The sequence below is a fragment of the Oncorhynchus mykiss genome, chromosome 6, assembly GCF_057628025.1.
Source record: "Oncorhynchus mykiss isolate SJ-2025 chromosome 6, ASM5762802v1, whole genome shotgun sequence".
In the NCBI taxonomy this organism is placed as follows: domain Eukaryota; kingdom Metazoa; phylum Chordata; class Actinopteri; order Salmoniformes; family Salmonidae; genus Oncorhynchus; species Oncorhynchus mykiss.
In genome coordinates this window covers 69,870,001-69,897,500 of record NC_143027.1, presented here as the reverse complement: position 1 = coordinate 69,897,500, position 27,500 = coordinate 69,870,001, and the positions used below count along the sequence as shown (strand labels likewise).

At 50.7% G+C, this 27,500-nt stretch overlaps 1 protein-coding gene across 7 annotated transcripts in view; it reads left to right on the top strand.

The window, feature by feature from the left end:
- The window catches only part of gse1b (Gse1 coiled-coil protein b), a 473,097-nt gene that overhangs the window by 431,580 nt on the left and 14,017 nt on the right, over nucleotides 1-27,500 (top strand). For all 7 annotated transcript variants that reach the window (XM_036980868.2, XM_090238737.1, XM_090238739.1 and 4 more), the window contains 6 exons: nucleotides 4,156-4,364; nucleotides 23,221-23,387; nucleotides 23,615-23,806; nucleotides 25,124-25,303; nucleotides 25,654-26,021; nucleotides 26,202-26,532. In XM_036980868.2, coding sequence (XP_036836763.2) covers nucleotides 4,156-4,364; nucleotides 23,221-23,387; nucleotides 23,615-23,806; nucleotides 25,124-25,303; nucleotides 25,654-26,021; nucleotides 26,202-26,532 — 1,447 coding nt within the window. The remainder of the gene's footprint in view (nucleotides 1-4,155; nucleotides 4,365-23,220; nucleotides 23,388-23,614; nucleotides 23,807-25,123; nucleotides 25,304-25,653; nucleotides 26,022-26,201; nucleotides 26,533-27,500) is intronic.

The window sequence follows — 27,500 nt, the reverse complement described above, 5'->3', positions numbered from 1 at the left end:
CATATAGACCTGAGGACTACTAGACCCATTCCATATAGACCTGAAGGCTACTAGACCCATTCCATATAGACCTGAAGGCTACTAGACCCATTCCATATAGACCTGAAGTCTACTAGACCCATTCCATATAGACCTGAAGACTACTAGACCCGTTCCATATAGACCTGAGGACTACTAGACCCATTCCATATAGACCTGAAGGCTACTAGACCCATTCCATATAGACCTGAAGGCTACTAGACCCGTTCCGTATAGACCTGAAGTCTACTAGACCTGTTCCATATAGACCTGAAGTCTACTAGACCCATTCCATATAGACCTGAGGACTACTAGACCCATTCCATATAGACCTGAAGGCTACTAGACCCGTTCCATATAGACCTGAAGGCTACTAGACCCATTCCATATAGACCTGAAGGCTACTAGACCCATTCCATATAGACCTGAAGGCTACTAGACCCGTTCCATATAGACCTGAAGGCTACTAGACCCATTCCATATAGACCTGAAGTCTACTAGACCCATTCCATATAGACCTGAAGGCTACTAGACCCGTTCCGTATAGACCTGAAGTCTACTAGACCTGTTCCATATAGACCTGAAGTCTACTAGACCCATTCCATATAGACCTGAGGACTACTAGACCCATTCCATATAGACCTGAAGGCTACTAGACCCGTTCCATATAGACCTGAAGGCTACTAGACCCATTCCATATAGACCTGAAGGCTACTAGACCCATTCCATATAGACCTGAAGGCTACTAGACCCGTTCCATATAGACCTGAAGGCTACTAGACCCATTCCATATAGACCTGAAGGCTACTAGACCCATTCCATATAGACCTGAAGACTAGTAGACCCGTTCCATATAGACCTGAAGGCTACTAGACCCATTCCATGTAGACCTGAAGACTACTAGACCCATTCCATATAGACCTGAAGACTACTAGACCCATTCCGTATAGACCTGAAGGCTACTAGACCCATTCCGTATAGACCTGAGGACTAGTAGACCCGTTCCATATAGACCTGAGGACCAGTAGACCCGTTCCATATAGACCTGAGGACTAGTAGACCCGTTCCGTATAGACCTGAAGACTACTAGACCCGTTCCATATAGACCTGAGGACTAGTAGACCCGTTCCATATAGACCTGAGGACTAGTAGACCCGTTCCATATAGACCTGAGGACTAGTAGACCCGTTCCATATAGACCTGAGGACTAGTAGACCCGTTCCATATAGACCTGAGGACTAGTAGACCCGTTCCATATAGACCTGAGGACTAGTAGACCCGTTCCATATAGACCTGAGGACTAGTAGACCCGTTCCATATAGACCTGAGGACTAGTAGACCCGTTCCATATAGACCTGAGGACTAGTAGACCCGTTCCATATAGACCTGAAGACTACTAGACCCGTTCCATATAGACCTGAAGACTACTAGACCCGTTCCATATAGACCTGAAGACTACTAGACCCGTTCCATATAGACCTGAAGACTAGTAGACCCGTTCCATATAGACCTGAAGGCTACTAGACCCGTTCCATATAGACCTGAGGACTACTAGACCCGTTCCATATAGACCTGAAGACTACTAGACCCGTTCCATATAGACCTGAAGGCTACTAGACCCGTTCCGTATAGACCTGAAGACTACTAGACCCATTCCATATAGACCTGAAGACTACTAGACCCATTCCGTATAGACCTGAAGGCTACTAGACCCATTCCGTATAGACCTGAGGACTAGTAGACCCGTTCCATATAGACCTGAGGACCAGTAGACCCGTTCCATATAGACCTGAGGACTAGTAGACCCGTTCCGTATAGACCTGAAGACTACTAGACCCGTTCCATATAGACCTGAGGACTAGTAGACCCGTTCCATATAGACCTGAGGACTAGTAGACCCGTTCCATATAGACCTGAGGACTAGTAGACCCGTTCCATATAGACCTGAGGACTAGTAGACCCGTTCCATATAGACCTGAGGACTAGTAGACCCGTTCCATATAGACCTGAGGACTAGTAGACCTGTTCCGTATAGACCTGAGGACTAGTAGACCCGTTCCATATAGACCTGAGGACTAGTAGACCCGTTCCGTATAGACCTGAAGACTACTAGACCCGTTCCATATAGACCTGAGGACTAGTAGACCCGTTCCATATAGACCTGAGGACTAGTAGACCCATTCCATATAGACCTGAGGACTAGTAGACCCGTTCCATATAGACCTGAGGACTAGTAGACCCGTTCCATATAGACCTGAGGACTAGTAGACCCGTTCCATATAGACCTGAAGACTACTAGACCCGTTCCATATAGACCTGAAGACTACTAGACCCGTTCCATATAGACCTGAAGACTACTAGACCCGTTCCATATAGACCTGAGGACTAGTAGACCCGTTCCATATAGACCTGAGGACTAGTAGACCCGTTCCATATAGACCTGGTCAGATCCATTTTTGAAGCTACTTTATCAACCGGAGCTGATAAGGAGGGAGATGAGGGGTAGAGGTGCAGCTCTAGTAGGTGGGGGAGGGGGCTGTACTGAAAGCGAGTGAGCAGGGAGGGAGAGACGAGAGACAGCAACCAATCAAGCCAACTCACGCTATAGTAGACTATGAGCTGCCATAGCTAGGTTGTTTATCATCAAATATGATTACTTAGTACCTATCTAGACTGCATCAAACCAGGAGAAGCTAGTGAAGCTAGCTAATGTTAGCTAGCTAGGCTAATTGAAGCTGCAGTGCATGACCTTCCTCATCCCACAGTTACAACTCCATTCAGAACATTAAGTAGCAGCCTACCTGTTGGCTCCTGGTCATTGTAGCCTATCCTTCTCCTTTAACTTTTAATTCCATCTTCCATTGATTAGATATTCCCTAACCTTTACACACACTGAGGCTCTATGGCTGTAGCCTATTGCCACTTTAATGACTTATGATTGGCCAACAACAAGCTACACACGCCACACTCCCCTCTCGTGAATAGCAAGAGCAGCATAAATGACATATAACAGAGATCTGTTACAATTGTTTCAGTTCAAATGAAATCAAATGTGTTTATAAAGCCCTTTTTACATCAGCAGATGTGGCTCGGGAAAACTCTCTAGAAAGGCAGGAATCTATGAAGAAACCTGGAGAGGAACCAGGGGTGGCCAGTCCTCTTCTGGCTGTGTCGGGAAGAGATTCTAAGAGTACATGGCCATTAAGGCCAGATCATTCTTCAAGATGTTCAAACGTTCATAGTTGACCAGCAGGGTCAAATAATAATCACAGTGGTTGTAGAGGGTGCAACAGGTCAGCACCCCAGGAATAAATGGCAGTTTGCGGTATGGAGGGAGAGGGGGAAAGAGATCCTACCCAGACCTGTGACATTATTTAGAATTCTGAATTCGGACCCACTCGGATTCCGGATCGGGTCTCAGTTATTCGGGTACAGGTGGATCCGTGAAGACCTCTAGCTCAGAGACTACACAACTTTTCAGTAGATTCTCTAGCTGAGAACAGCTACTGTGTGGTTCAGCTGTCTAGTAACATGTCATGTAACAAGGCTGTATAGTAATAATGACTGTGTGGTTCAGCTCTGTCTAGTAACATGTCACGTAACAAGGCTGTATAGTAATAATGACTGTGTGGTTCAGCTCTGTCTAGTAACATGTCATGTAACAAGGCTGTATAGTAATAATGACTGTGTGGTTCAGCTCTGTCTAGTAACATGTCATGTAACAAGGCTGTATAGTAATAATGACTGTGTGGTTCAGCTCTGTCTAGTATCATGTCATGTAACAAGGCTGTATAGTAATAATGACTGTGTGGTTCAGCTCTGTCTAGTAACATGTCATGTAACAAGGCTGTATAGTAATAATGACTGTGTGGTTCAGCTGTCTAGTAACATGTCATGTAACAAGGCTGTATAGTAATAATGACTGTGTGGTTCAGCTGTCTAGTAACATGTCATGTAACAAGGCTGTATAGTAATAATGACTGTGTGGTTCAGCTGTCTAGTAACATGTCATGTAACAAGGCTGTATAGTAATAATGACTGTGTGGTTCAGATCTGTCTAGTAACATGTCATGTAACAAGGCTGTATAGTAATAATGCTACTGTAATAATGTCATGTCCTCTCTTCTCTCTTCATAGCTGGCTCGTCCATCAGTAGTGAGTCGTCTCCGGTCTCGTCCCCAGCCACCAACCACAGTTCTCCAGTGAGCACACCCAAGAGAGGCCCCCTGGGCCCAGGGCCTGTCCTGGTGCCACCTGGGGGCCACAGTGTGCCAAGCACCCCGCCCGTCGTCACCATTGCCCCCACCAAGACCAGCAACGGTCTCTGGAGGAGCGAGGCACGCCAGGTAAGACTAGACACAAACAGAGACAGACAATCACACACAGAGACAGACAATCACACACAGAGACAGACAATCACACACAGAGACAGACAATCACACACAGAGACAGACAATCACACACAGAGACAGACAATCACACACAGAGACAGACAATCACACACAGAGACAGACAATCACACACAGAGACAGACAATCACACACAGAGACAGACAAACATACACAGAGACAGACAAACATACACAGAGACAGAAAAACACACTGTATGTACTTGCTCTAGCTGTCTCCCCTCCTCTCTCTGTCATCTTTCTCTTTTCACATCTTGATACGTGTTGCGTCTTTTGTGTTTTCAACCACTCTATATTTTCATCCATCTTTCAGCCCAGTCAAAGCAATGTTTCAACCTCTGTCCCTGGAGAGAGATCTAGTACAAAGAGGATGCCTACACACACACACACACACACGCACACACACACACACACACACACACACACACACACACACACACACACACAAGCTCTCGAGGGATTAGCAGACTTCTAGGCTGGCCTGTAACCCATGGCGTGGCAGAATGTATGTGACATATGTACATGTGACATTGCTGGCGGCTCTGCGTATGCCCCCCCCCCTCCTCTCACCCCCCCTTCACCCTCCTCCCCCTCTTCTCACCCTCCTCTCTCTGTGTGTTAAACAATGCCAGCTGCCACCAGGCCACCGAGGTGACAATCTTAACGGCAGCCAACATCTGTGCCCCCTCGAGCCCCCCCCCGCCGGTCCTATTTTATAAACACCGACCTATCCTCAGTCCTAGCTTTATAACCACAGCTCCAGCCTCATTCTAACCCCCAGTCCCAGCCCAGTCCAAGCCTGGTTCTAACCCCCAGTCCCAGCCCAGTCCAAGCCTTGTTCTAACCCCCAGTCCCATGCCAGTCCAAGCCTTGTTCTAACCCCCAGTCCCAGCCCAGTCCAAGCCTTGTTCTAACTCCCAGTCCCAGCCCAGTCCCAAGCCTGGTTCTAACCCCCAGTCCCAGCCCAGTCCAAGCCTGGTTCTAACCCCCAGTCCCATGCCAGTCCAAGCCTTGTTCTAACTCCCAGTCCCAGCCCAGTCCAAGCCTTGTTCTAAACCCCAGTCCCAGCCCAGTCCCAAGCCTTGCCTCCCACCCCTCCAACCCCTCAGGGCCTCAGCAGTCAAGTGTGTCCCATGCCCATCTGCCCCCCTTCCCCTCATGCTGACTGACCCAGTGTGTGTGTATGTGTGTGTGTAGCTGCTAGCTTTGATAAGGAGTGGATTATGGATTATGGCTTGCCTCTAAACCCTCTTACCGCAGCTCTGGGTCTAATGGTGGAGGGCAGAGGAGCAGCACAGCACTCCTCAACACTCCCTATGCAACACTCCCTATGCAACACTCCTCAACACTCCTTATGCAACACTCCCTATGCAACACTCCTCAACACTCCTCAACACTCCTAAAACACTCCCTATGCAACACTCCTCAACACTCCTAAAACACTCCCTATGCAACACTCCTCAACACTCCCTATGCAACACTCCCTATGCAACACTCCTCAACACTCCCTATGCAACACTCCCTATGCAACACTCCTCAACACTCCCTATGCAACACTCCCTATGCAACACTCCCTATGCAACACTCCCTATGCAACACTCCTCAACACTCCCTATGCAACACTCCCTATGCAACACTCCCTATGCAACACTCCCTATGCAACACTCCTCAACACTCCTAAAACACTCCCTATGCAACACTCCTCAACACTCCTAAAACACTCCCTATGCAACACTCCTCAACACTCCTCAACACTCCTAAAACACTCCCTATGCAACACTCCTCAACACTCCTCAACACTCCTAAAACACTCCCTATGCAACACTCCTCAACACTCCTAAAACACTCCCTATGCAACACTCCTCAACACTTCCTATGCAACTCTCCTCAACACTCCCTATGCAACACTCCTCAACACTCCCTATGCAACTCTCCTCAACACTCCCTATGCAACACTCCTCAACACTCCTAAAACACTCCCTATGCAACACTCCTCCACACTCCCTATGCAACACTCCTCAACACTCCTCAACACTCCCTATGCAACACTCCTCAACACTCCTCCACACTCCCTATGCAACACTCCTCAACACTCCTCAACACTCCCTATGCAACACTCCTCAACACTCCTCAACACTCCTCAACACTCCTCAACACTCCTCAACACTCCTCAACACTCCTCAACACTCCTCCACACTCCCTATGCAACACTCCTCAACACTCCTCAACACTCCCTATGCAACACTCCTCAACACTCCCTATGCAACATTCCTCAACACTCTTAAAACACTCCCTATGCAACACTCCTCAACACTTCTCAAGACTCCTCAACACTCCCTATGCAACATTCCTCAACACTCTTAAAACACTCTTCATGCAACACTCCTCAACACTTCTCAACACTTCTCAACACTTCTCAACACTCCCTATGCAACACTCCTCAACACTTCTCAACACTCCTTAACAGTCCCTATGCAACACTCCTCAACACTCCTCAACACTCCCTATACAACACTCATCAACACTCCTCAACACTCCCTATATAATACTCCTCAACACTCATCAATACTCCTCAACACTCCCTATGCAACACTCCTCAACACTTCTCAACACTCCTCAACACTCCCTATGCAACACTCCTCAACACGTCTCAACACTCCCTATGCAACACTCCTCAACACTCCTCAACACTCCTCAACACTCCCTATGCAACACTCCTCAACACTTCTCAACACTCCTCAACACTCCCTATGCAACACTCCTCAACACTCCTCAACACTCCCTATGCAACACTCCTCAACACTCCTCAACACGTCTCAACACTCCCTATGCAACACTCCTCAACACTCCTCAACACTCCCTATGCAACACTCCTCAACACTCCTCAACACTCCTCAACACTCCCTATGCAACACTCCTCAACACTCCTCAACACTCCTCAACACTCCCTATGCAACACTCCTCAACACGTCTCAACACTCCTTATGCAACACTCCTCAACACTTGTCAACACTCCCTATGCGACACTCCTCAACACTCAACACTTCTCAACACTCGCTATATAACACTCCTCAACACTCCCTATGCGACACTCCTCAACACTCAACACTTCTCAACACTCGCTATATAACACTCCTCAACACTCCCTATGCAACACTCCTCAACAATCCTCAACACTCCCTATGCAACACTCCTCAACAATCCTCAACACTCCCTATGCGACACTCCTCAACACTCCCTATGCGACACTCCTCAACACTCCTCAACACTCCCTATGCAACACTCCTCAACAATCCTCAACACTCCCTATGCGACACTCCTCAACACTCCCTATGCAACACTCCTCAACACTCCTCAACACTCCCTATGCAACACTCCTCAACAATCCTCAACACTCCCTATGCGACACTCCTCAACACTCCCTATGCAACACTCCTCAACACTCCTCAACACTCCCTATGCAACACTCCTCAACACTCCCTATGCAACACTCCCTATGCAACACTCCTCAACACTCCTCAACACTCCCTATGCGACACTCCTCAACACTCCCTATGCGACACTCCTCAACACTCCCTATGCGACACTCCTCAACACTCCCTATGCGACACTCCTCAACACTCCCTATGCAACACTTCTCAACACTCAACACTTCTCAACACATCTCAACAGTCCCTATGCAACACTTCTCAACACTCCCTATGCAACACTTCTCAACACTTCTCAACACTCCCTATACAACACTCCTCAACACTCCCTATACAACACTCTTCAACACTTCTCAACACTCCTCAACACTCCCTATGCGACACTCCTCAACACTTCTCAACACTCCCTATGCAACACTCCTCAACACTCCCTCTTCAACACTTCTCAACACTCAACACTTCTCAACACATCTCAACAGTCCCTATGCAACACTTCTCAACACTCCCTATGCAACACTTCTCAACACTTCTCAACACTCCCTATACAACACTCCTCAACACTCCCTATGCAACACTTCTCAACACTTCTCAACACTCCCTATGCGACACTCCTCAACACTTCTCAACACATCTCAACAGTCCCTATGCAACACTTCTCAACACTCCCTATGCAACACTTCTCAACACTTCTCAACACTCCCTATACAACACTCCTCAACACTCCCTATACAACACTCTTCAACACTTCTCAACACTCCTCAACACTCCCTATGCGACACTCCTCAACACTTCTCAACACTCCCTATGCAACACTCCTCAGCACTCCTCAACACTTCTCAACACTCCCTATGCAACACTCCTCAGCACTCCTCAACACTTCTCAACACTCCCTATACAACACTCCTCAACACTCCTCAACACTCCCTATACAACACTCTTCAACACTTCTCAACACTCCCTATGCAACACTCCTCAACACTCCTCAACACTTCTCAACACTCCCTATACAACACTCCTCAGCACTCCTCAACACTTCTCAACACTCCCTATACAACACTCCTCAACACTCCTCAACACTCCCTATACAACACTCTTCAACACTTCTCAACACTCCTCAACACTCCCTATGCGACACTCCTCAACACTTCTCAACACTCCCTATGCAACACTCCTCAGCACTCCTCAACACTTCTCAACACTCCCTATGCAACACTCCTCAACACTCCTCAACACTCCGCAGCAACACTCTCACAACACTCTACAGATGTTGAATGTCTCCCTGGAGACTGAGGAAGTGAGAAGGATGGAGGAGAGAGAGTGAGGGGTGATGGGGTTCAGAGATGGGGGGTCACCTCGCCCCTCTGTGTGGGAGCGTCCCAGCCAATTGTCCCCATGCCATCTCGGCCCTATGATCTTGCCCCCTCCCACCCCGCCCATGTGCCCCTTCACCTCAAGCATAGTGCATTAGGGGCTCTGGCTAACCCTCTGGCTATGGGTGGGAGGGGAGGGAGAAGTGATGTCATCCTGTCACAACCCTGTCATCACCTTTCTTGCCTTACAGGAAAGAGAGAGGGGTGAGCAGAGAGAGAGAGAAAGGGATAGTGATAGACAGAGAGGGGCACAGACCTCCCACACACACTGACACACACACTCATACACATTTTCTGCTTCACAGAGTCACATTCACCCTGTTAATCTTTGGGGTGAAGTGGCTCCAGCTAGCTCTTGAGATGCACTCTGTTCCAGTGTAGGTGTGTGTTTGCAGGGTCATTCTGGGAGAGAGAAGGTTGTGTTGGGGGGTTTCCGGTGCCTCTGACAGCTTGAGGCCACCCAGCTGAAGGAGGGGGGCGAGCGGAAGTCTAGTGGGTCAGAGGTGGGCGGGGGTAAGAGGGGTGAGACAGAGGGGGGGGCTAGCATCAGACTGTCTCCCCTGTTTACCCTATGCCGGTCCAGCGAACACATGAAACCCTGCCGTCACACAGACCCACAATGCGCAGGGTCAAGCACACACTCTCACTCTCTCACTCTCTCACTCACTCACACTTTCTCTCTCTCAAAAAACGTCCCTCAGTATTGCAGACAAAGGAAGCTCTGTCGGCCCTCTGTTTTTATCCCTAATCACCAGCGAGGGAGGGGGGGGCGACTCACTCAAGCCAACATTTTAGTAAGATTTGAACATCCCTAACACCCACGGCTCTGCCCCTGCCCCCGCCTCTCCTCTTGCCCTTCTCCCCGAATTCTCTCTTAGTGCTGTCTATTCAATTAGTTCCTAGTCCGGGCTGTGCTGTGCTGTGAACTGACCTCAGGCCCCCAGCTTGCATAAGTCTGCAGAAATGAGGGCCGAGGTTAGAGACACACAGAGAGAGTCAGGGCTAAAACCACTCAGACACTAGCAGGGCCTGGGTTAGAGGCCTGGGTTAGGGGTCTGGGTTAGAGATTTGGGTTAGAGGGCTGGGTTAGAGGTCTGGGTTAGAGGCAGGGTTACTGGGACTTGGGGCCTGGAGACCATGCAGGGTTAAAACTAGAGGTCGACCGATTAATCAGAATGGCTGATTAATTAGGGCCGATTTCAAGTTTTCATAACAATCGGAAATCGCTATTTTTGGACACCGATTTGGCAGATTTAAAAAATATGAAATTTTTATTTTACACCTTTATTTAACTAGGCAAGTCAGTTAAGAACACATTATTATTTTCAATGACGGCCTAGGAACAGTGGGTTAACTGTCTTGTTCAGGGGCAGAACGACAGATTTTTACCTTGTCAGCTCGGGGATTTGTTTTTGCAACCTTCCGGTTACTAGTCCAACGCTCTAACCACCTGCCTTACATTGCACTCCACGAGGAGCCTGCATGGCAGGCTGACTACCTGTTACGCGAGGGCAGCAAGAAGCCAAGGTAAGTTGCTAGCTAGCATTAAACTTATAAAAAACAATCTTCACATAATCACTAGTTAACTACACATGGTTGATGATATTACTAGTTTATCTAGCGTTTCCAGTGTTGCATATAATCGATGTGGTACCTGTTAATTTCTCATTGAATCACAGCCTACTTCGACAAACGGGTGATGATTTAACAAGCACTGTCGTTGCACCAATGTACCTAACCATAAACATCAATGCCTTTTTTTTTAATCAATACACAAGTAGATATTTTTAAACCTGCATATTTAGTTAATATTACCTGCTAACATGAATTTCTTATAATTAGGGAAATTGTGTCACTTCTCTTGCGTTCTGTGAAGGCCGTTCATTGAAAATAAGAATGTGTTCTTAACTGACTTGCCTAGTTAAATAACGTTGTCACGTTCTGACCTTAGTTCTTTTGTTATGTCTTTGTTTTAGTATGGTCAGGGCGTGAGTTGGGTGGGTTGTCTATGTTAGTTTTTCTATGATTTGCTATTTCTGTGTTTGGCCTGGTATGGTTCTCAATCAGAGGCAGCTGTCAATCGTTGTCCCTGGTTGAGAACCATATTTAGGTAGCCTGTTTTCTATTGTGTTTTGTGGGTGATTGTTTTCTGTTGTGTGTCTGCACCAGCCACGACTGTTTTCGGTCGTTTCTCTTTGTTATTTTGTTATTTCCGTGTTCATCCTAATAAATATGGACACATACCACGCTGCACCTTGGTCCTCCTCTTCTCCATCATACAAAAATAATAATAATCTGCCAAATCGGTGTCCAAAAATACCGATTTCCGATTGTTATGAAAACTTGAAATCGGCCCTAATTAATCTGCCATTCCGATTAATCGGTCGACCTCTAGTGTGTATGTGCATCAGTGTGTGTCACGATCATTGGTTGAATTAATGGACCAAGACGCAGCATGCTAGATTTCCACATGTTTATTTGATGAAACTCACAGAAAACAATAAAGTGCAAAAACGAAACGTGAAGCCAATGTAGTGCTCACAGGCAACTAGACATAGACAAGATCCCACAAAAACCCAGTGGGAAAAGGCTGCCTAAATATGATACCCAATCAGAGACAACGATAGACAGCTGCCTCTGATTGGGAACCATACCAGGCCAACATAGATATATAGTAACCTAGATAACCTAGGGCGTGACAGTGTGTGATGATCTGTGTGAGTGTGTGTGATGTTTCCTTTTTGTGCTGCTGTGTTTTTGCATCCCTGTGTGTTTGTGTGTATTATCCTTGGTGTGTGTGTGTGTGTGTGTGTGTGTTGCCTCTCAGTGTGTGTTAGGAGGGTTGATTAGTGCCTCCCTGGCTTAGATATGAGACTTGGGCAGAGTGAGATGGGAGGCGAGGGCAGGGTGAGAGGGGAGGCGAGGGCAGGGTGAGAGGGGAGGCGAGGGCAGGGTGAGAGGGGAGGCGAGGGCAGGGTGAGAGGGGAGGCGAGGGGGAGAAGGGAGGAGAGGGGAGGGTGAGAGGGGAGGGGAGGGTGTGCTGCGTTGGTATTTTGCTTCAATGACTGCAGGAGTCTGTTCCCGCTGCTGCCTGTAATTGCTTTTTAATTGCCAATTTAGATTCATGGCTCCATCAGAAAGGCGTAAATGAGCGCCCTCCCATACGCGGGGTCTCCCACCCCTCACCAGGGGGCTGCCAGGGCCCAGGCTTACACAGAGGGGGCAGCCTGGGTGTGAAGGTGTGTGTGCCTGTGTGTGCGTGTTCCACTGTGTTTGTGTGGCTAAATCAAAGTATCCGTATCAGATTGTTTTTGTTGCTCAGTGTGAGTCTGAGAAATAAGGGTCACATTTTTGGGGTGAAGCCTCCAGCAGGGCTAAAGGTCAGGGAAAGATGGTGTGTGTGTGGGGGGTCATCCTGTCAGCCCAGCACACAAACAGCAAGAGCAGAGTTCTCCATCATCATTAGAGAGGCCCCTTAGTGACACAAATACACACAGCCCAGTAGCAGCAGGCGCCATGCAGTGAGTCTTTTGTCTCTCAGCCTGTGTTTGTCAGACAGTCTCTATTCATCTCTGTTCTGCCTCCTGTCTGCCAGTAAAGTCATCCCAACAGCTCCTCAATAGTCTGTGTGTTGTACTGGCTGATTGCTTCTGTTCTAGTGTAGGATGGTTTAGCATGCTCTGATAACTGGTGTTGTTTCTCATATAGAGAGTAGGAGAGAGAGAGACGAGAGAGAGAGACGAGAGAGAGAGACGAGAGAGAGAGACGAGAGAGAGAGACGAGAGAGAGAGACGAGAGAGAGAGAGACGAGAGAGAGAGAGAGAGAGACGAGAGAGAGAGAGAGAGACGAGAGAGAGAGAGAGACGAGAGAGACGAGAGAGAGAGAGAGACGAGAGAGAGAGAGACGAGAGAGACAGAGAGATGAGAGAGAGAGGAGAGGAGAGAGAGAAAGAGAGAGAGACGAGAGAGAGAGGAGCGAGAGAGAAATGGGTTGAGGCGGAGGTCAACAGAGAGAGAGGAGTAGAGAGAGGTCTGTGCCTCAAAGGGGGTCAGTGCTCTGTGCTCTAACCCTGCTCCTGTTGACTCATGTGGACTCTGCAGCCCGGTTTATGGGGAGGGGTGGGGTGGGGTGAATGTTCTGCTCCACTGAGAGCAGAACACTCAGACAAAAGACACAGGATGCACAGTCAACCATCCTCTCAAGACACACACACACACACACACACACACACACACACACGCGCGCGCGCAAGTTGTAGACAGGCGCTACGGGAACCTCTTTTATTTTGGATTTGCTTTGGCCCAAGATGCATCTGCTAGCCTCTGAGACTCAACTGAGTCTGTGCGTGTGTGTGGGTACATCTGTGAGTGTGTATTTGTGTGTGTAAACAACCATTGGAGGAGAGAGCACCCAGTCAATGGCAATAGTGTAACTTGGCCACCAGAGGGCATGTTATATTCTATTTCATATATTTCTTTCTTTCTTTGTTTTAGATGCAGTATAACAGCCATTGTACTATAATGTAGAGGAATCATATACACTGTTGCTACTGCTTGTTATCGATCCTGTTGCCTAGTAACTTTACCCCTACCTATATGTACATATCTACCTAAATTACCCCGTACCCCTGCACATCGGCTTGGTACTGATACCCCGTGTATATAGCCAAGTTATCCTTACTCATTGTGTATTTATTCCTTGTGTTATTATCTGTCTATTTTTGAAATACATTTTTCTCTACACTGTAGGGAAGGGCCCATAAGTAAGCCTTTCACTGTTAGTCTACACCTGTTGTTTACCAAGCATGTGACAAATAACATGTGATCTGATTCATTAGAAAATGATTTGGTGTTAATCTGTCTTTGAAATTGGTCATCAGTTGAAGTCACTGCATTTTCGTTTTAGGAACAGAACTGATTGTAACTGTGAATCAAATAATCATTTTGAAAGGACACATTTTAAAATACCATTTTCAACATGGCTGCCTGTTATCAACACTAATCAGGCTCATGTTAAAAACAATGAAAATACATTCTTCCCAGCACACTCTGTGGGGTCATGATTGAATCCAGATGCATCAGAACAGCCGGATGAGAGGCAGATAAAACACACAAATCCTCTTTTCCTGGTGGCTCTCTAACAGATGTTGTTTAAAAATAGACGCTGCCATTTCACGGTGGTGACTAGCGAGGAGACAGACAGACAGCCAGGCACTGCCACACCAACGTAGCGCAGCCTCTCTCCTTGATTTACAGGGATATTTGGGGCTAGGCGTGGCTAGCTCTGTTCTCTTTGTGCTAATACGTAATATGGCGCTCAGTGGGACAGGGGGAGAGATGGGCACTGTGTGGTGTGTGCGTGTGTGGGTGCGTGTGTGTGTCAGCAAGTGAGGGCGAGATGGGCTAAATGTCAGCAGCCTGCTAATAGGCAGGTCTGTACTGTCTCCAGACAGCCACCGTTTACCGTTCCATGGACAGAGATGAAGGGGGAGAGGGAGGGAGGAGGAGGCAGAGGAAGAGAGAGGGTTGAAGAAGGAGGGTGGAGGAGGATGGAGAGGGAGGGAGGGAGGAGGAGGCAGAGGAAGAGAGAGGGTTGAAGAAGGAGGGTGGATGAGGATGGAGAGGGAGGGAGGGAGGAGGAGGCAGAGGAAGAGAGAGGGTTGAAGAAGGAGGGTGGATGAGGATGGAGAGGGAGGGAGGGAGGAGGAGGCAGAGGAAGAGAGAGGGTTGAAGAAGGAGGGTGGAGGAGGATGGAGGGGGAGGGAGGGAGGAGGAGGCAGAGGAACAGAGAGGGTTGAAGAAGGAGGGTGGATGAGGATGGAGGGGGAGAGGGAGGGAGGGGGAGGCAGAGGAAGAGAGAGGGTTGAAGAAGGAGGGTGGATGAGGATGGAGAGGGAGGGAGGGAGGAGGAGGCAGAGGAAGAGAGAGGGTTGAAGAAGGAGGGTGGATGAGGATGGAGAGGGAGGGAGGGAGGAGGAGGCAGAGGAAGAGAGAGGGTTGAAGGAGGGTGGAGGGGGAGAGGGAGGAAGAGAGAGGGTTGAAGAAGGAGGGTGGATGAGGATGAAGGGGGAGAGGGAGGGAGGAGGAGGCAGGGGAAGAGAGAGGGTTGAAGAAGGAGGGTGGATGGAGGGGGAGAGGGAGGGAGGGAGGAGGAGGCAGGGGAAGAGAGAGGGTTGAAGGAGGGTGGATGAGGATGGAGGGAGGAGGAGGCAGAGGAAGAGAGAGGGTTGAAGAAGGAGGGTGGATGAGGATGAAGGGGGAGAGGGAGGGAGGAGGAGGCAGGGGAAAAGAGAGGGTTGAAGGAGGAGGGTGGATGAGGATGGAGAGGGAGGGAGGAGGAGGCAGGGGAAGAGAGAGGGTTGAAGGAGGGTGGATGAGGATGGAGGGAGGAGGAGGCAGGGGAAGAGAGAGGGTTGAAGAAGGAGGGTGGAGGAGGATGGAGGGGGAGAGGGAGGGAGGGAGGGAGGAGGAGGCAGGGGAAGAGAGAGGGTTGAAGGAGGGTGGATGAGGATGGAGGGAGGAGGAGGCAGAGGAAGAGAGAGGGTTGAAGAAGGAGGGTGGATGAGGATGAAGGGGGAGAGGGAGGGAGGAGGAGGCAGGGGAAGAGAGAGGGTTGAAGAAGGAGGATGGAGGGGGAGAGGGAGGGAGGGAGGAGGAGGCAGAGGAAGAGAGAGGGTTGAAGAAGGAGGGTGGATGAGGATGGAGAGGGAGGGAGGGAGGAGGAGGCAGAGGAAGAGAGAGGGTTGAAGGAGGGTGGAGGAGGATGGAGGGGGAGAGGGAGGGGGGGAGGAGGAGGCAGAGGAAGAGAGAGGGTTGAAGGAGGGTGGAGGAGGATGGAGGGGGAGAGGGAGGGAGGGAGGAGGAGGCAGAGGAAGAGAGGGTTGAAGAAGGAGGGTGGATGAGGATGAAGGGGGAGAGGGAGGGAGGAGGAGGCAGGGGAAGAGAGAGGGTTGAAGAAGGAGGGTGGATGAGGATGGAGGGGGGAGGAGGGAGGAGGGAGGGAGGAGGAGGCAGGGGAAGAGAGAGGGTTGAAGGAGGGTGGATGAGGATGGAGGGAGGAGGAGGCAGAGGAAGAGAGAGGGTTGAAGAAGGAGGGTGGATGAGGATGAAGGGGGAGAGGGAGGGAGGAGGAGGCAGGGGAAAAGAGAGGGTTGAAGGAGGAGGGTGGATGAGGATGGAGAGGGAGGGAGGAGGAGGCAGGGGAAGAGAGAGGGTTGAAGGAGGGTGGATGAGGATGGAGGGAGGAGGAGGCAGAGGAAGAGAGAGGGTTGAAGAAGGAGGGTGGAGGAGGATGGAGGGGGAGAGGGAGGGAGGGAGGAGGAGGCAGGGGAAGAGAGAGGGTTGAAGGAGGGTGGATGAGGATGGAGGGAGGAGGAGGCAGAGGAAGAGAGAGGGTTGAAGAAGGAGGGTGGATGAGGATGAAGGGGGAGAGGGAGGGAGGAGGAGGCAGGGGAAGAGAGAGGGTTGAAGAAGGAGGGTGGAGGAGGATGGAGGGGGAGAGGGAGGGAGGGAGGAGGAGGCAGAGGAAGAGAGAGGGTTGAAGAAGGGGGGTGGAGGAGGATGGAGGGGGAGAGGGAGGGAGGGAGGAGGAGGCAGGGGAAGAGAGAGGGTTGAAGGAGGGTGGGTGAGGATGTAGGGGGAGAGGGAGGGAGGGAGGGAGGAGGAGGCAGGGGAAGAGAGAGGGTTGAAGGAGGGTGGATGAGGATGGAGGGGGAGAGGGAGGGAGGGAGGAGGAGGCAGAGGAAGAGAGAGGGTTGAAGAAGGAGGGTGGATGAGGATGGAGGGGGAGAGGGAGGGAGGGAGGAGGAGGCAGAGGAAGAGAGAGGGTTGAAGAAGGAGGGTGGATGAGGATGGAGAGGGAGGGAGGAGGAGGAGGCAGAGGAAGAGAGAGGGTTGAAGGAGGGTGGAGGAGGATGGAGGGGGAGAGGGAGGGAGGGAGGAGGAGGCAGAGGAAGAGAGAGGGTTGAAGAAGGGTGGATGAGGATGGAGGGAGGAGGAGGCAGAGGAAGAGAGAGGGTTGAAGAAGGAGGGTGGATGAGGATGAAGGGGGAGAGGGAGGGAGGAGGAGGCAGGGGAAGAGAGAGGGTTGAAGAAGGAGGGTGGATGAGGATGGAGGGGGATAGGGAGGGAGGGAGGAGGAGGCAGGGGAAGAGAGAGGGTTGAAGGAGGGTGGATGAGGATGGAGGGAGGAGGAGGCAGAGGAAGAGAGAGGGTTGAAGAAGGAGGGTGGATGAGGATGAAGGGGGAGAGGGAGGGAGGAGGAGGCAGGGGAAAAGAGATGGTTGAAGAAGGAGGGTGGATGAGGATGGAGAGGGAGGGAGGAGGAGGCAGGGGAAGAGAGGGTTGAAGGAGGGTGGATGAGGATGGAGGGAGGAGGAGGCAGGGGAAGAGAGAGGGTTGAAGAAGGAGGGTGGAGGAGGATGGAGGGGGAGAGGGAGGGAGGGAGGAGGAGGCAGGGGGAAGAGAGAGGGTTGAAGGAGGGTGGATGGGGATGGAGGGAGGAGGAGGCAGAGGAAGAGAGAGGGTTGAAGAAGGAGGGTGGATGAGGATGAAGGGGGAGAGGGAGGGAGGAGGAGGCAGGGGAAGAGAGAGGGTTGAAGGAGGGTGGAGGAGGATGGGGGGGGAGAGGGAGGGAGGGAGGAGGAGGCAGAGGAAGAGAGAGGGTTGAAGAAGGGGGGTGGAGGAGGATGGAGGGGGAGAGGGAGGGAGGGAGGAGGAGGCAGAGGAAGAGAGAGGGTTGAAGGAGGGTGGATGAGGATGTAGGGGGAGAGGGAGGGAGGGAGGGAGGAGGAGGCAGGGGAAGAGAGAGGGTTGAAGGAGGGTGGATGAGGATGGAGGGAGGAGGAGGCAGAGGAAGAGAAAGGGTTGAAGAAGGAGGGTGGATGAGGATGGAGAGGGAGGGAGGGAGGAGGCAGAGGAAGAGAGAGGGTTGAAGAAGGGGGGTGGAGGAGGATGGAGGGGGAGAGGGAGGGAGGGAGGAGGAGGCAGAGGAAGAGAGAGGGTTGAAGAAGGAGGGTGGATGAGGATGGAGAGGGAGGGAGGGAGGGAGGAGGAGGCAGAGGAAGAGAGAGGGTTGAAGGAGGGTGGAGGAGGATGGAGGGGGAGAGGGAGGGAGGGAGGAGGAGGCAGAGGAAGAGAGAGGGTTGAAGAAGGAGGGTGGTTGAGGATGGAGGGGGAGCGGGAGGGAGGAGGAGGCAGAGGAAGAGAGAGGGTTGAAGAAGGAGGGTGGTTGAGGATGGAGAGGGAGGGAGGGAGGAGGAGGCAGGGGAAGAGAGAGGGTTGAAGAAGGGGGGTGGAGGAGGATGGAGGGGGAGAGGGAGGGAGGAGGAGGCAGAGGAAGAGAGAGGGTTGAAGAAGGAGGGTGGTTGAGGATGGAGAGGGAGGGAGGGAGGAGGAGGCAGAGGAAGAGAGAGGGTTGAAGAAGGGGGGTGGAGGAGGATGGAGGGGGAGAGGGAGGGAGGAGGAGGCAGAGGAAGAGAGAGGGTTGAAGAAGGAGGGTGGATGAGGATGTAGAGGGAGGGAGGGAGGAGGAGGCAGAGGAAGAGAGAGGGTTGAAGAAGGAGGGTGGATGGAGGGGGAGAGGGAGGGAGGGAGGAGGAGGCAGAGGAAGACAGAGGGTTGAAGAAGGAGGGTGGATGAGGATGGAGGGGGAGAGGGAGGGAGGGAGGAGGAGGCAGGGGAAGAGAGAGGGTTGAAGAAGGAGGGTGGATGAGGATGGAGGGGGAGAGGGAGGGAGGAGGAGGCAGAGGAAGAGAGAGGGTTGAAGAAGGGGGGTGGAGGAGGATGGAGGGGGAGCGGGCCTCTCTGATTTTGAGGTCTTTTGACATATCTGAACCACTTTTCCAGTTGGCTGCTCATCGGGGAGGGAGAGCCCACCTCCCTGACGCTAACACAGCCATTAGGGCAGGAGGGGGGACTGGGGAGGCGCGGCATGGCGTGGGGGTTTGGGGCGAGGGACAGGGGCCACTCTGCCTGGCTGCTCAGTGAAGCATGTTAAACAACAACGAGGGGCGAACATTAGAGGCATTTAATATGAAATGTTAGTGTGTCAGTGTCACCCCAGGTCATTGGCTGGGAGAGGGGGTAGGGGTAATGGTTTGAAGGGGTGAGCATAATGGGACAGGGGGTAGGGGTAAATGGGACTAAATGGGATGTATTTTCTCAGTGACAACGGAAAGAGACACACACACACACACTCACACACATACTGTACACACACACAAACATACTATACACACACAGTGATGTAGAAAAACTTACCGTTATTCCCAGGGATCCAAGGGGTTAATTTAGCAGGGTACCTTCCTACCTCCTCCCCTTGCCATTGTACGTGTTTCAATGGCAACAGTACCCTAGCTCTTACCTCTCCTATTATCTGGTGTGTGGGGAGAGGAGGGTGCAGAAGAGAGGGAATAACCACTCTCATCTCTGGGCATTCTCTACCATCATCCTCTCCCTACCTCTTTCTACCCTCTCTTCCGTTTCTCTCCAAGAGCCCTTGAACCCAGCAACTCATATGATGCTTTTCTCCCTCCCCCTCTCTCCATACCCTGGACTAAATACTGTTCTTCTCTCCCTCTCTCCATACCCTGGACTAAATACTGTTCTTCTCCCTCTCTCCATACCCTGGACTAAATACTGTTCCTCTCCCTCTCCATACCCTGGACTAAATACTGTTCTTCTCCCTCTCTCCATACCCTGGACTAAATACTGTTCCTCTCCCTCTCCATACCATGGACTAAATACTGTTCCTCTCCCTCTCTCCATACCCTGGACTAAATACTGTTCTTCTCCCTCTCTCCATACCCTGGACTAAATACTGTTCCTCTCCCTCTCTCCATACCCTGGACTAAATACTGTTCCTCTCCCTCTCTCCATACCCTGGACTAAATACTGTTCCTCTCCCTCTCTCCATACCGTGGACTAAATACTGTTCTTCTCCCTCTCCCTCTCTCCATACCCTGGACTAAATACTGTTCTTCTCCCTCTCTCCATACCCTGGACTAAATACTGTTCTTCTCCCTCTCTCCATACCCTGGACTAAATACTGTTCTTCTCCCTCTCTCCATACCCTGGACTAAATACTGTTCTTCTCCCTCTCTCCATACCCTGGACTAAATACTGTTCTTCTCCCTCTCTCCATACCCTGGACTAAATACTGTTCTTCTCCCTCTCTCCATACCCTGGACTAAATACTGTTCCTCTCCCTCTCTCCATACCCTGGACTAAATACTGTTCCTCTCCCTCTCTCCATACCCTGGACTAAATACTGTTCTTCTCCCTCTCTCCATACCCTGGACTAAATACTGTTCCTGTCCCTCTCTCCATACCCTGGACTAAATACTGTTCCTCTCCCTCTCTCCATACCCTGGACTAAACACTGTTCCTCTCCCTCTCTCCATACCCTTGACTAAATACTGTTCTTCTCCCTCTCTCCATACCCTGGACTAAATACTGTTCTTCTCCCTCTCTCCATACCCTGGACTAAATACTGTTCTTCTCCCTCTCTCCATACCCTGGACTAAATACTGTTCCTCTCCCTCTCCCTCTCTCCATACTCTGGACTAAATACTGTTCTTCTCCCTCTCTCCATACCCTGGACTAAATACTGTTCCTCTCCCTCTCTCCATACCCTGGACTAAATACTGTTCCTCTCCCTCTCTCCATACCCTGGACTAAATACTGTTTTTCTCCCTCTCCCTCTCTCCATACCCTTGACTAAATACTGTTCTTCTCCCTCTCTCCATACCCTGGACTAAATACTGTTCTTCTCCCTCTCTCCATACCCTGGACTAAATACTGTTCCTGTCCCTCTCTCCATACCCTGGACTAAATACTGTTCCTCTCCCTCTCTCCATACCCTGGACCAAATACTGTTCCTCTCCCTCTCTCCATACCCTGGACTAAATACTGTTCTTCCCCCTCTCTCCATACCCTGGACTAAATACTGTTCCTCTCCCTCTCTCCATACCCTGGACTAAATACTGTTCTTCTCCCTCTCCCTCTCTCCATACCCTGGACTAAATACTGTTCTTCTCCCTCTCCCTCTCTCCATACCCTGGACTAAATACTGTTCTTCTCCCTCTCTCCATACCGTGGACTAAATACTGTTTTTCTCCCTCTCCCTCTCTCCATACCCTGGACTAAATACTGTTCTTCTCCCTCTCCCTCTCTCCATACCGTGGACTAAATAATGTTCTTCTCCTTCTCCCTCTCTCCATACCGTGGGCTAAATACTGTTCTTCTCCCTCTCTCCATACCCTGGACTAAATACTGTTCTTCTCCTTCTCCCTCTCTCCATAATGTGGACTAAATACTGTTCTTCTCCCTCTCTCCATACCCTGGACTGAATACTGTTCTTCTCCCTCTCCCTCTCGCCATACCGTGGACTAAATACTGTTATTCTCCCTCTCCCTCTCTCCATACCCTGGATTACATACTGTTCTTCTCTCTCTCCCTCTCTCCATACCGTGGACTAAATACTGTTCTTCTCCCTCTCTCCATACCCTGGACTAAATACTGTTCTTCTCCCTCTCTCCATACCCTGGACTAAATACTGTTCTTCTCCCTCTCCCTCTCTCCATACCCTGGACTAAATCATGTTCTTCTCCTTCTCCCTCTCTCCATACCGTGGGCTAAATACTGTTATTCTCCCTCAGCCTCTCTCCATACCCTGGACTAAATAATGTTCTTCTCCCTCTCCCTCTCTCCATACCCTGGACTAAATACTGTTCCTCTCCCTCTCTCCATACCCTGGACTAAATACTGTTCTTCTCCCTCCCCCTCTCTCCATACCCTGGACTAAATACTGTTCTTCTCCCTCTCTCCATACCCTGGACTAAATACTGTTCTTCTCCCTCTCCCTCTCTCCATACCCTGGACTAAATCATGTTATTCTCCTTCTCCCTCTCTCCATACCGTGGGCTAAATACTGTTATTCTCCCTCAGCCTCTCTCCATACCCTGGACTAAATAATGTTCTTCTCCCTCTCCCTCTCTCCATACCCTGGACTAAATACTGTTCCTCTCCCTCTCTCCATACCCTGGACTAAATACTGTTCTTCTCCCTCCCCCTCTCTCCATACCCTGGACTAAATACTGTTCTTCTCCCTCTCTCCATACCCTGGACTAAATACTGTTCTTCTCCCTCCCCCTCTCTCCATACCCTGGACTAAATACTGTTCTTCTCCCTCTCTCCATACCCTGGACTAAATATTGTTCTTCTCCCTCCCCCTCTCTCCATTCCCTGTATTAAATACTGTAAGTGGATATGTAGGCTGGGACAAACCAAAGCTTCTCTGCAGGTTGCCTTTGTTGGGCTGAAACGGTGTGTGTTTATGTGTCTGTGTTGTGAGATTGGGGAAGTGATCCCAGGCATGCTGCCAGAGAGAGAGAGAGAGTGAGGGGAGTGGAAGAGAGAGGGGGAGCAGATGCTGCTGTGGGCTTTGTTTTCACCGCCAGTTGATGTTCTAGCATGGCTCATCTCCAGACACACACACACACACTCTTGCTCTGTTGTCAGGATCACAGTCAGTGTGCTGGGTAGAGGAGGCTCAGACTACTGCTTCAGTGTCTCTACCACACCTACACTCATATGTCCTGAACAAGACTGTTTCCATCTGTGAAGTAAGAGAACAGTAGCAGCAGTAGAGGATGTGATGCAGTGTAAAGGAGCTCGTGTCTGCTTGGTGCTGAGGAATGTCTGTGACTGTTGATTTTCTTCCATTTCACGGTGTCCTCTTCAGAGAGCAGATGACTAGCCTTGCTTAGTATGACGAGAGCGCTCAGTGTGTGTGTGTGTGAGAATAGGGCCTGGGGGTGGGGGATGTTACCAGAGATGGAGAGAGGGGCCTATTCTTCCCTCCTCTCATCCCCAGGATGTGGTCCATGTGTGTGGACAACCGTGTCGGTCACAGGCCCCCGGGAACAATTACTAAGACTGTGCTTCTCCCTCTCTCCCTCCCCTCTGTCTTTCTCACTCTCTCTCTTTCTCTCAGACTGACTCGGGCCCTCGTGGGGTCAGTAGGGAGCGTCTGGGAGCAGAGGCGCCCCACCAGCAGGAGAAAGGTGGCCCCTCAGTCCCTGCTCACCTCATAGGAAACCCCTATGCCTTTGGCCTGAGCCCCGGTGCTGTCATGCAGGACGCACGCTTCCAGCCCCTCAAGTCAGTAACACTGCCTGTACAGTACAGCCCTGACAGTACACTCTGTCCTACCCTGTCTTTTATAAGGTGTATTTATAATGATCAAATACAATTAACTAAGTAAATCCCCTCGCTTCCTATTCCCCTCCCTCCTTCTCTTCCTCCTCTCCCTTCCCCTCATCTTCCGTCATTATTCCTATATACTTCCTTCCCTCTCTCCCTCTCCTCCCTCCCTCTCCTCTCACCAGTCTGCCCAGGCAGCTGCCCCATGGAGTGCCCCCTGGTGGTGTACCAGAGGAGTACCTGCGGGGGTTCCGCCCCTACGCCACGGCCGAGGACCTCCGCATGCCTTCTGGGCTGCCCCTGGGCCTGGACCCCGCCACCGCCGCCGCGTACTACCATCCCTCCTACCTGCCACATCCCTCCTTCGCCCCCTACAGGTGAGTCAGGACAACACTCGTTGATCTACTGCTAGGTAGCGGTGCTAACAGAACTTTTGGATTGCCTCTAGTGTTGGATACTGTTTCAGTGGTTTTAAATGACACCAATGCTAAAGCTCCAGTTAGCCCCTAGTCTTTGGTACTCTTTCCGTTTCCAGTGCTTGCTAACACTCAAAGGCTAGGGATAAAAACATGCTAGCTAGTGTTTGATGTTGTTGTCAGTGGCTACTACCTCCAGGGATGTTGAAGACAGACCCAGTTAGCCTCTAGTCTTTTTCTCTGTGAACAGACAGTTTGATGACAAGGGTTAGAATTGATGGAGACAGGTAGTGCTTAGTTAGGATTCGATCCTGTCATTTGCGGGCGTGTGTGTGTGCATGCGCGTGTGTGTGGGTTTGATGTGTTGTTTGCTGTAGGCTATGGGACAGGGTGCATGACCGTGCTATGTCAGCAGCACAGCAGGATGAGATGAGGGCAGAAGTCATCACACACAGCCCAGTAATGGAGTTAATGATGAGATGAGCCATGGAGAGGCAGAGACAGACAGACACAGACATCAGACTGACAACACACACACACACTCTCTGTCTCTCCTTTTCTCTCATACTTTCTTTCTTTCTCTCTCTCTCTCTACCTCTCTCTCCCTCTCTCTCTCTCTACCTCTCTCTCTCTCTCTCTCTCTCTCTCTCTCTCTCTTCCTCTTTCTCTCTCTCTCTTCCTCTCTCTCTCTCTCTCTCTCTCTCTCTCTACCTCTCTCTCCCCCTCTCTCTCTCTGTCTCTCTCTCGCTCTGTCTCTCAAACACACACACACACACACACACACACACATCCAAAGAGTGAAGTGTGGCTGCTGTACAGCAGTGTGCTGTGTGAGGTTGATGATTGAGGTTATTTGACAGGTTGGCTGACCCTCTAATGCCGCCTCCTATGGAGACACAGCTCAGGTTAATGATGTAAATACTTGTTAACTGGGACACTCACGCTCTATTCTCTCTCTCTCTCTCTTCCTTTCAACTCCCCCCCTCTCTCTCTCTCTCTCTCTTCCTTTCAACTCCCCCCCTCTCTCTCTCGCTCTCTCTCGCTGTATCTTTCCTTTCAATTCCCTCCTCTCTGTTGCTCTCTCTCTCTACCTCTCTCTCCCCTCTCTCTCTCCCTACCTCTCTCTCCCCATCTCTCTCTCTCTCTCTCTACCTCTCTCTCCCACTCCCCCCCACTCCCCCCCCCTCTCTCTCTCTCTCTCTCTCTCTCTCTCTCTCTCTCTCTCTCTCTCTCTCTCTCTCTCTCTCTCTCTCTCTCTTCCCCCCCCCTCTCTCTCAGGATGGATGATCCGTTCTGTCTATCAGCTCTGAGGTCACCGTTCTACCAGCTCCAAGGAGGGGGAGGCCTGCCCCCCCTGCACCCCTCTGCTGTCCACATGCACCTGCAGGGGGTCCGCTACCCTGGGGACCTCACACACGCCTCACTGTCCGCTCTGCAGTCTGAGAGACTGTCTGAAAGGTACTGTCCTCTTCTACACACTCATACATACATACACACACATATAGTGTACACACACACAAAATGGGAAATTCTCTCTTCCCTTATGTCTCTTTCCTTCTCTCTTCCCTAATGTCTCTCTTTCCTTCTCTCTTCCCTAATGTCTCTCTTTCCTTCTCTCTTCCCTAATGTCTCTCTTTCCTTCTCTCTTCCCGTATGTCTCTCTTTCCTTCTCTCTTCCCGTATGTCTCTCTTTCCTTCTCTCTTCCCTAATGTCACTCTTTCCTTCTCTCTTCCCTAATGTCACTCTTTCCTTCTTTCTTCCCTTATGTCTCTTTCCTTCTCTCTTCCCTTACGTCTCTCTTCTACAGGCTCCAGATGGAAGATGAGCTCCGACAGCGAGAGAGGGAGCGCGAGCGTGAACGTGAGCGCGAGAAAGAGAGGGAGCGTGAGGCAGAGCGAGAGAAGGAGCGGGAGAGAGAAAGAGAGAGGGAGCGAGAAAGAGAGAAGGAGCTGGAGCGGGAGAGAGAGCGTGAGCGGGAGAGGGAGCGGGAGAGAGAGAAGGAGCGAGAGAGAGAGAGGGAGATGGAGAGGCAGAAGGAGAGGCAGAAGGAGAGAGTGATGAGAGAGAAGGAGCTACAATCCAAGGCGATGGAGAGTCACTACCTGGCTGAGCTCCATGCCATGAGAGGACAGGAGGACAGAACCAAGCCTGAGAGACTCACCCCCAACCGGCCAGGTACGACACAACACCACCCCACCGTCCTTCAAACCTCTCAAGCACAGTCCTGCCTAACTTTATATTGTACCACTGAAAATATTTGACATGACCCATGTCACCTCAATAAAAACAGTTCACATCACACTTATATAGGTATTCAATAATCAGGATAAAAACACATTTTCCCCTTCTTCTCAGACAAAACCAAAGAGCCCGCCCTCCAAGCTCCTAAGCCAATGCCACCAGGCCTCCACTCCTCCCTGAGCCAATCACATCACGGCGTTCCTGGCCTGGTCTCTGCCCATGGCCTCTACCTGGGGCCCGGCGGCGTGGGGACGGGTCTCACCGCCGCCATGATGCTCCAGCGGACCAATGAGGAAGAGCGCTGGTTGGCGCGGCAACGGATGCTTCGCCAGGAGAAGGAGGATCGTCAGTACCAGGTGTCAGAGTTCAGACAGCAGGTCTTAGAGCAACACCTGGACTTGGGACGACCTGGGGAGGGAGGAGAGCTACGCTCCGACACACACAGGTTAGACACACACACACACACACACACATACACATACATACAAATCAATCAAATTCAATCAATCAAATGTATTTATGAAGCCCTTCTTACATCAGCTGATGTCACAAAGTGCTGTACAGAAACCCAGCCTAAAACCCCAAACAGCAAGCAATGCAGGTGTAGAAGCACTGTGGCTAGGTAAAACTCCCTAGAAAGGCCAGGACCTAGGAAGAAACCTACAGAGGAACCAGCATATGAGGGGTGGCCAGTCCTCTTCTGGCTGTGCCGGGTGGAGATTATAACAGAACATGGCCAAGATGTTCAAATGTTCATAGATGACCAGCAGCGTCAAATAATAATAATCACAGTGGTTGTAGAGGGTGCAACAGGTCAGCACCTCAGGAGTAAATGTCAGTTGGCTTTTCATACCCGATCATTCAGAGTTAGAGACAGCAGGTGCGGTAGAGAGAGTCCAAAACAGAAGGTCTGGGTCAAGGTAGCACGTCCAGTGAACAGGTCAGGGTTCCATAGCCGCAGGCAGAACAGTTGAAACTGGAGCAGCAGCACAGCCAGGTGGACTAGGGACAGCAAGGAGTCATCAGGTCAGGTAGTCCTGAGGCATGGTCCTAGGGCTCAGGTCCTCCGAGAGAGAGAAAGAAAGACAAAGAAAGAAAGAAAGAAAGAAAGAGAAAAAAAGAGAGACAGAGAGAGAATTAGAGAGAGCATACTTAAATTCACACAGGACACCAGATAAGACAGGAGAAGTACTCCAGATATAACAGACTGACCCTAACTCCCTGACACATAAACTACTGCAGCATAAATACTGGAGGCTGAGACAGGGGGGGTCGGGAGACACTGTGGCCCCATCCGATGATCCCCCCGGACAGGGCCAAACAGGCAGGCTATATCCCACCCACTTTGCCAAAGCACAGCCCCCACACCACTATGGGATATCTTCAACCACCAACCTATTACCCTGAGACAAG